Below are 9373 nucleotides of genomic sequence, written 5' to 3'. Positions count from 1 at the left end.
TCCTATAAAACAACCTGACTCCACTTTAAAATCTATTATCCAAAGGGGTTACCTGAAGTTGTGTGCGGGAGCTCTTCCTGCCGACACCTGACACAGCATCACTGATATTGGCAGGTTCCATGGGAACTGCAACACACCAGGAAATGGCCTTGACTCCTCAGTTGCTGGCACAACTCAAGGCCTCCGCAGAGGTGTAAAGCTTTCTTCTGGTTCTAAGGAAACGACTGGTGGCTTTACAACTCTCTGCTCTAGGGGAAGGCAGTGTCACTATCAGAGCTTTTTACCTTTCACACTGTGTTCCACTTGTTTGTTTCTCAAACTCCAAATGGAAATGCCAGAACAAAAGCCTTACCTTTTCCCTTTTTGTACCTGTTAAAGCATTTGCTTTTGAAGTCCACCTGTGGCAAATATGCTGCCTGCTTTTTGTGCACTGCTGCTGAGGCAGCAGCCAAATTAAAAGATAAACTGCATTTGTTGCTGTTGCTCTTAACAGCTCTGTCACATGAGGGGGTGTTACTGAAAAGCCAACCCTCAGTGAAGACTTTAGTGTTTCCCGGTCCCTGTTACTTTTGAGAGAAACAACAACAAAGAGCACTACCTTTGTAACTCACTGGCAAACTAACTGCTGGGGTTTTTATTTAGTTGGAGGGCTTCCTGACCTCTCTTGCCCAGACAGCACTTCAGATGCTCTGAAGACCAGCACAAAATCCGTAAGACATAACCAGACCATTGCTCAGAACCGATACATATAAAAAAGCAACAAAGACCAAAGAAGATTGTCCACAGCCACACGTAAAGAGAAAGTTACTTCTGATCTGTTCATGTTCTTATGGTTTCTTCTGTGAATGAAGTCCGTCCTTCCAGCAGAAAAAATGGATTATTCATTCCACAAATGTTAAACTAGAATTAAGAAAAAAACGTAGGAAGAAGGAATAGGAGTAATTGCTGCAGATAAAGCTGCTGATCAGATCAAGAGGTGAGCATGGATGCTGCCTTGGGCACTGGCATGGTGTTTTTCAACTGCCACGGGTCCATCACAAGTTAATGAAATACTTTCTCTCCAGTCTCTGGTGGCCAAACACAGATCTCACTCCACACAAGACAGCTCCAGGCAGTGAGGCTCTGCACATATGGTGCACATTTTCCCTCCTAGTGCAGAACCTTTGAACAGATACCTTCCAACTCATTACAAAGGCGTAATTTAAAAAAAGCAAGCGGCAGGCTAGTTCAGCAAGCAATAAGTAAAAAAGACAGTTAATTGGTCAGACTCATGTGCTGAGCCCTACATACTGTCTCCAAAGGCCCTTTACCCTGGGACACAGAAGGCATAGAGCAGAAGTTTCTTCTCAAGGTGGCAACGTCAATATAGAGTAAACTATTAGAGACGATGGGACTATATTCATCTCCCGTATCAGTCCTGGGCTGCTGCTGCGACCTTGAATTGTAGTAACAAGGCTCTTGTCTTGGCTAGTTTTAGAGACAACAGGTGCATTCCATCAGATAATCCCTGAATGACTGTGCAACGCCAGCCAGCAACCTCACCCTCTTCTCTGCAGGTTGCCAGTAAAGCTCATTACAGGAAGCTGGCTCTGTCCTTCAACAATGTGACAGGCGAGTCTGGAGGAAAGGAGCTGTTCTCACTTCCTGTAGGACTGGCTGCCTGCAGAAAAATGGCAAGAAAGGGTCTGTCAGCTGAAAGCAGTATTTATTACAAGACAGGAGCTGCCTGAGGGCAACACTTGTTCAACCTGTACAGTGACACAAACACCACAAAGAACACGCACAAAGGCACCTTAACCACTGATGTTTCAGCTTAAAAATGCAGAATGTACTGATGGCAGCCACTTGTCAGGGGACGCTGAAAGAACTTGCGGAGGAGCAGGGAGTCACCAGGGCCCAGTTGCATTCCCGACAGTAATAATTTCTTTTCTTCTGGTAAAGATTTCTGTACTACCCTAGCTCCGCTGTGCCCTAGACAGGACTCTGTACACTGCAAACAGCTTGAGCATGCCCAAGCAGAGTTGCTTGGAGCAGACGCAGCGTAAGGAACAGAGTAGCTTAAACATTCAGCCATGTCCACATGAGTGCATAAGCACAGCTGAAAGTCTAAATTTGGAGGTCTACCCCCTGCTCTAGCCATGCTGCCAGTGTTACTTACCCCTCTACCAGCTAGGAAGTGGAATCCACAGAAAATCCCAGAATGGCTGGTTTTATCTGGAGGAGCTTGGTTTTGCTTAAAGGTACAGCTTTAGAGCTCAGCTAACAGCAGTGGGCTACATCTCAGGTAGGAATCTGGTCCCAGGCCTGCAGCTGCACTAAGTACCTGTGCTTCCTCTGCATTCCTCAGGCATTCCACACACTCCATGCTCCAAGAGGAGCAGTTCAGCTAGTCCAGCTAGGCTTATGTAAAAGCAACTTATTTCCAGAAAATAGACCTCTAATAAATATTTAAAAGCAAGCTAAAAACGTGTCTCTAAAATAAGTGAGCACATAGAGTAAGTACAATCAGAAACTCATGTTTTTCTCATCATGCCCGTCAGCTACAAACCCGTGTATTTCTCCAGAAATACCAAGAAACCCACAAACTAAAGACAGTCTGCCACTGAGACAGAGTCTCTTACAAGCTGACATACCTACGTAGTCAGCCAAAGGGAGACAACAACTGCTGAAATCTACTGATTGCTGATATCTGTGCATCTGATATAATTTTTGACTTACAGATGATTCAGCTAGAAAATTAAACAAACGGTAGCACAGAGCTTTACTAGGGAAACATTAGGGGCTTACCGGCTTCAGATGCCTTCCCTGCACCTTTAAGTAATGGTTGGGAATTACCTTTGAGAGCCTTAACTTTGGACATAGGTGCTTAAAGCCCTTTTTAGTCCTTTAAAAATCTGGTCCTTATCACCTTCCTCTCACTTTTCCCAATTATAAACACCTGTGTGAAAGCCCCTGCAAGATGAACAATAACTAATAGGTGCCCTGTGACAGCAGACAGCAACGCAGGATACATATAAGCAGAGTGAATGGAAAACTACTTGTTTGCAAAATAATTTCTTCGCTATTTTAGCGGAAAGATAAGAGTTTAATATTCAGTTGCTGACACCAACTCTGTCTCATGACACAGGTGGACAGATAGAAAACAAAAACTTGGGAGAAAAGGAAAATGGACACATAGCTAAGATGTGATGCCTGCTACAAATTCAGCTTTAGGATGCACAGACACAGCAAAGATAAGAGCTATATTGTAAGACAAATCCTATCCAATAAAAATTAGAAGAATCCAAGAGTCTGGTCTTTAAAATTACATATACTGAATCAACAAGGAAACCCAAGCGATGTAGAACTCTGATTACGCTCTGCTTTAATGCAATTTCAAAATAAAATAATTATACACTGTGACACTGGAAAAGGAACTTACTCCAGAGCCCTACGAGAGCAACCTAAGTATGTCGCATTTTTCATAGGACATGCACCCGGAGTGTAAAGATGCCCTGGAGAAACTAGAACGTGCAGAGGAGTTTTGTGTGCACACATACACACTATGCTTTTCCCTTCTTCTGCAGAGCTCCTTTTCAATGAGCCAGCGCTTTTGTAAATGAACTGAGACAGGAACCAGGGACAGACTCCCAGGTGTTAACAGCACATTCAGTCAGGGCAGAACAGTGCTCTTGTCACAGGAAACAGAAAGCACTGATGTCAGAGGTAAAACACAGGACATATGCAGCAAAAGTAAAGCTGAAAGAGCTGGCAGTATTACCTAAGCACAGGACCACTCAAACAAGTACTCTTTAGGTCAAAACCTCCCTTAACCACCAAGGACATTCCCTTCCACTGCGTCATCTGTACTCCCTGAATGAAACCATGCCATCTCCCTGCACATGCAACTGTGTGGAATGACAGTGAGTGAGCAACACAGAAGACTTAGGAAGCTCTTTCCAGTTATGTTGCTGATTTACTAGGTTATTTCAATTCTCTGTGCTCCGGTTTCCCTACCTGTAATGAGGAACTAACAAAATACACACGCTTCAGATTTCTTGGGAAGGTTTGCAGGGTATTACGAGTTACCATGTTTTCGTGAAATATTTAAAGATAACAGTTACAGCTGAAGAATAGAGCTGATGTTACACTGTGATCAAATAGTCATCACTAAACTTACACCACATCTGAAATTTAAATACACAGCACATAGCTCCTACCATTTTCATTGATGATGGGCCCAGAGGTGCATTAGGTGTATTTGAATTTAGCTAGTTCTATCCAGGCTGCAGGGAAAAAGCATTACTGAAGAATGAATCTTTCTTCCCTGCCCCCCTGCCCCTCCCCCCACAAAAAAACCCCCCAAAAAACTAACTCCCCACAACTTACACACTATACACCTGTTTTACTGTTGGGTGAGCATCTGAGATCAACGTTTCCACTTAATGGGCTTGCGTTGGCTGCTTAAAGCAAGCGTCCTCCATACTTTCCCTCCAACCTTAAGTCACAGCCACCTCTCTTCCAAGCCCACCACAAACTAGTACTGCTTAAACTTCTTCAGGCAACAACACATCCATATGGCTCTTAAATACAAGTCTCCAGCAGAATGGTGACTGCCACAAGCAGCCCAACATGTGTGGCTGCCTGCTTACGAGGCTGCCCTGAGCCTATCTTCTGAACTGCCTGACATCTGGTCTACATTCAGTAGACACACTGTAGACAGTGTAGACACACCCAGGGATCCAAATTCAAGAACATTAAACAGTTTACACAGTGAACAAGTGTCTAAAGAAAAGGAAAAAGTCTAATGACATTAGACAAAGTCTGAGCCTAGAAGCTTCCCCCCCCAGACTTCTGAGAATTTGGGCCACTTTTCTCCACCCAGAGACAGGAAAAAGCATGTCTCCTAACCGTTCACATGACAGCCTGGAAATAGGAGCAGTGTTTGGCAGGATATAATTACGTGGTTGTACAACCTGCAGACGACAAGTACAATGTCATATACTCCTGGCACATTTGTAGCATACGACTTCATTCCTGGAGAGCTACTACAGTGCTCCCTCCTTTCCCACCCCAAGGACTGACAAACAGATGACTCTTCCCCACTTACTCTGTTGGCTCCTTGTGGATGATCCTGAGGAGCTGGGACGGCTGGTTTGTTGGGGTCCAGACTGAGAGAACTGTGGGGCAATGCCTGGGACCTTTCCCTTTCTAGGGCTGGCACTCTGCACTTCAGGAGTGCGAGGAATCTTAGGTTTGCTGGTGAAGGCTGAGGGAAACTCACTGTAGGAGGAGATGGAAAGGGTTAGCAATGCATGGAGAAGTATGTATGCATAGTACGTCTGCAACCAAGTGAAACCTGCAGTACGTGCTGTGACAGCATGACCGACTGCTCAAAATTCAGGGAAACTGCACATGGAAAGGAACATGACACCACAGGTACTGTTCTGGGGCATGTACTCACCACACAGCCTCTAAATCTGGCTCTATGGACCTGTCTATCCCACTCAAACCTGGTTTTTTGGACAACAGGATTGAACAGGTTCAGTTAGGTCCCCTCCAAACAGGTAATAGATCTTTAGCTTGTTTTCTGTTGTATTTATCACACAGACAGACTTAATCTGAGGTGCAAACCCCATATATATAAATATATATGCTACAGCACAGGAATACATGGTTTTAGGGCACAGACACTATTATTTCTCCCAGGTACAGGTCACAGTCTTGGCAGACAGAGGCAGCCTCCCTGGCTCCTGGCTGTGACCACATTTGTAGCACTCCCTGAAGGCTTGGTCAAAAGAGCAAAGAGCTGTGATGGCATCTATGAAATAAATTCCCTAAGCACACAGGTTTCTTGTTCACACTAAGAACGTAAACCAGCTGCTGCTATCTCACAGTCTGCTTGTGTTGCAAGAATACTCTTCTTTAAAATTTAGTCCATGACTGCGTGAGGATACACTGTCCTTCCCTCCCCCGAGCACCAACATATTCATTCCCAGGTACAAAAAATGGAGGCTACCAGGAAACACCAAGTCTCTAAAATAGTTCTAATCTATAGTCATGTTTGCTTTAGTAAGTCAATTTTATCTTAAAAGGAGAAAAAGTTAAACTGAAGTAGCAGCTACATGAAAAAGCTCATCATATTAAAAAAGGACATAAAAGCAGAACCAAAGGCAGGAGAGCGAAAAAGGCACTATCCAAAGACAGGTGATTAAAATGGAAAGTCCCGGTGTTATTAGCTCCATGAAAAGAACCCTTTGTGACCATCAGAAAGGGTGATTAGGAGGATTTTCGAGACATGTAATCTCCCCTCCTCCCCTGGGAATGCTGCTGAGTCAGTGCTGATTAGCCCATCCATACCCGTGCTTCACCTTACAGGCAGATGTGAGCTAGTGTTTCTTTTGTATTTTAAATAGCATTAATTGTCTGTATTTTGCATATGTATATGCTAACCATTAAGGACAGAGGCATTGCTAACTGGCCTGCTAAGAGCCATCTCTGCAGCCCTCTACCTATCTCTATTAGAAGTGTTACACTTGTCTCATTTCAAAGGAGGAGGTGGCAGATGGCAGCAGAAACACACCAGCAAAACAAACCCAAGAAAGTAAGATTGGCTATATAAAACCCCAAGGCACGGACCACTGACATGTTTAAATATCTCTCTCCATAGTACAGTCTCATTGTTACTGCTTTTTTGTCATTTCATTCATTTCGGTCTTGAACCAAAGCTGGGTGAACCGGGTTTTCAATTCTCTAGTGCTCTCCACGGTAATCTCATGTGTACTACGGTATGTTAATGTGGATAAAAAAGGGAGATCCAACAGCCTCACAGCAGTTTATAAGCTATAAATGAGCTTTTTCCCCCCTTACTCAGCAATCGATAACAAAATCCTGGACCTGTATTCCCATATACTGAGAAGCGTTTTTACAGCCATCAACAATTTTTACAAGAGCTCCACCGCAGTAACCTGGGCAGCTAGGTAAGGCTGTAAGCACTTTGGAGACAAAGCAGAGTACTGCAACCAGAGTAACTATATTTTACCAAAAAAAAAAAAAAAAGATACACACAATGTTCACACAGGATGGCTCACACCTTTGCAAACTCTTCAGGGAAGGATTATATGACATAAACTGGTAGCAAACACTGAAAAAAAACCCTGCTGTTTTTCTTACAGGATGCAGAGCAGATCTTGGTCTCTTCGTGCCCAGGTGTCACAGAACCACCTCGTCTTTTACTACACCAATAAACAGGCCAAGATCAACAGAAAACAATTAAGCCTCAGAATAACACAGAAAACTGCTATTTGGCATCCTTTAGAACTTGGTGAGATGAAGAAAGAAGCAGAAAAATCTGCTGTGGGAAAATGTTCTGTAGTACTTGGTAAAGGAGTCATTTATGACAAGGTGTGGTAATTTGAGAGCAAGTGCTGGAACAAAAAAACCCACCACAACCCACAAGCAAACAAGCAAACAAGCCCACAACAAACTTACACAGAAGCCTACATTTGCACTGAAAAAGAAGAAAACTGTTTATTTGGAAACAATGGAAAGGATTGGTTATAAAAAAAGTGCACAACAGACTGACACTGGGATCAGAATAATCAACCAAGAGACATGACAGGAGTTAAACACACAAAGATGAGTTAGATCATTTTCTGCAAGAGAAATACACTCGGACTTTTGGCCATTTTTAACAGCTTATCAGAAAAAAAAAGACCATTAGAAACCTAAGACAACCCTGCAAAGTTTAAGATCTTTATTATGACGATTCTGGACATAGTCACAATAAAAGGGCTTTTTTCAGCCAGCCACAATTGTAAGCTTAAGTCTATTACAAATTTATCCTTCACTAGCTAAAAAGCACAACAGATCTATATCCTTACATGATCAAAATGCAGTAGGGAATAGCAAGCAGGAGCAGCAGTCTGACATACATCAGCTAGAACAATCACTTGCTCCTGCAGAAATAAACAACTGCAATAGACATGTCACTACTAGGGTCTCATTCTTCTCTCAAACTGTTTAAGCTTTCTTATCCCTGTGTGGTTCAATTCCCAATTTATACTGCTAAGGAAGAGGGGAAATAGCAGTGACTGCTTCATCACCACAACTCAGCCCTCCTTTTCTCATACATACCTCCTCTATGAAGGTCTTGATATTTGCCTAGTAGGAAGGCTACATCTCTTGCAGTGGTCAAAACTATGACTGAAGCATCGATTTATTCACTCTGTTTGTTCTGCAAACTAATTAAAGTATGCTTCCAAGAATGAAAGAATGAAAAGGCAGGTCTAGCTATTGCAACACCAACATATTAACAAATATTAACAGAAAACCCTGTGTTCATTTGGATTGTGAACAGCTATATTCCCACATCCGTAACTCGAGGCTGCATTTGAAAATAAAAACTACTGTATGTATGCTAAGGAAGCACGCAATGAAAAGACAGTATCTTCTTCTGCAGGATACTGCACCTGTGCCTTCAGTTAGAGATCCATCTATTACTAAGATTTAGACATACATTTATGAAGAAAAAGTAAAGATTACTTGGGACACGTCTTTTTAATAATAGCTTACGACTGCAGAGAAGCAAAGCCTCTCACCAAGGTGGGGGGCAAGATGCTTCCAATATGGCTTGCTTCTTGCAAGCCAGAGCCTGAAAAATAATCTGTCTCTGTCACAAAACAAGCAGTATTTGGCCACAAAATTCTCATAGTCTACTTGTATTTGTAGGATGGGTTTAGCTACTGTTAGGACAGGCAACAGAAATAAAAGCAGTAATGCTGGGATAGGGGTATGACTACTAAGCACTTCAGCTGCTAACCAGTGATAACTTGTTGACACTATAAAATTTCTGAGATGTCACCATGGAAACAGCACAACTGGGGAAAAAAAACTCCAACTCAAGGACTCAAAACCACACCAAACCTCCGAAACACACAGAGGCATCTGTAGGCCACCCTTAAGCAGACAGCCCAGTTTTCAGAAGCACTAGAGCTTTAACTGACAAATAACTAAGCACTTCTGAACAATCAGATCCATAAGAAGTTGGTAAAACCCCTCCTTTAACACACCTCCACCCATCCTGTGTTTTACTTCTGGAATGTACTTGCTTTTAGAATTTCTCTACCCTCACTGTTTAAAACTTGGCCCAATCAAATTAGCTATAGGAAAAAGCTGTTAATGTCTGAAGGACACATGCGGGCCCTGAAAAACTTTGGTAAACCATGGTCCAATTGCTAATGAATTCCTAGTTCTCATCCAAGATATAACATCACAGTCCTACACATGACAAAGGCTTCACAGAAAGCTCAAGGTGTGAACAGGAGAAGGAGCACAAAATTCTTTCTTTTGACAGAAACTGTTTCAAGGAAGAGCTGAAAAACATTGCTGGGAG

At 42.9% G+C, this 9373-nt stretch overlaps 1 protein-coding gene across 5 annotated transcripts in view; it reads right to left on the bottom strand.

Moving 5' to 3' along the window:
• Positions 1–603: 603 nt before the first annotated feature.
• ARMC9 (armadillo repeat containing 9) overlaps positions 604–9373 on the bottom strand; it is a 67747-nt gene continuing 58977 nt past the window's right edge. For all 5 annotated transcript variants that reach the window (XM_040613282.1, XM_040613283.1, XM_040613281.1 and 2 more), the window contains 2 exons: positions 5090–5262; positions 604–1660 (listed from right to left, as the gene is read on the bottom strand). In XM_040613282.1, coding sequence (XP_040469216.1) covers positions 1638–1660; positions 5090–5262 — 196 coding nt within the window. In that variant the 3' untranslated portion in view covers positions 604–1637. The remainder of the gene's footprint in view (positions 1661–5089; positions 5263–9373) is intronic.

The sequence above is a fragment of the Falco naumanni genome, chromosome 13 (assembly GCF_017639655.2).
Source record: "Falco naumanni isolate bFalNau1 chromosome 13, bFalNau1.pat, whole genome shotgun sequence".
In the NCBI taxonomy this organism is placed as follows: Eukaryota; Metazoa; Chordata; class Aves; order Falconiformes; family Falconidae; genus Falco; species Falco naumanni.
The sequence above is the reverse complement of the archived record's forward strand: the minus strand, read 5'-3'. Positions and strand labels throughout refer to the sequence as shown.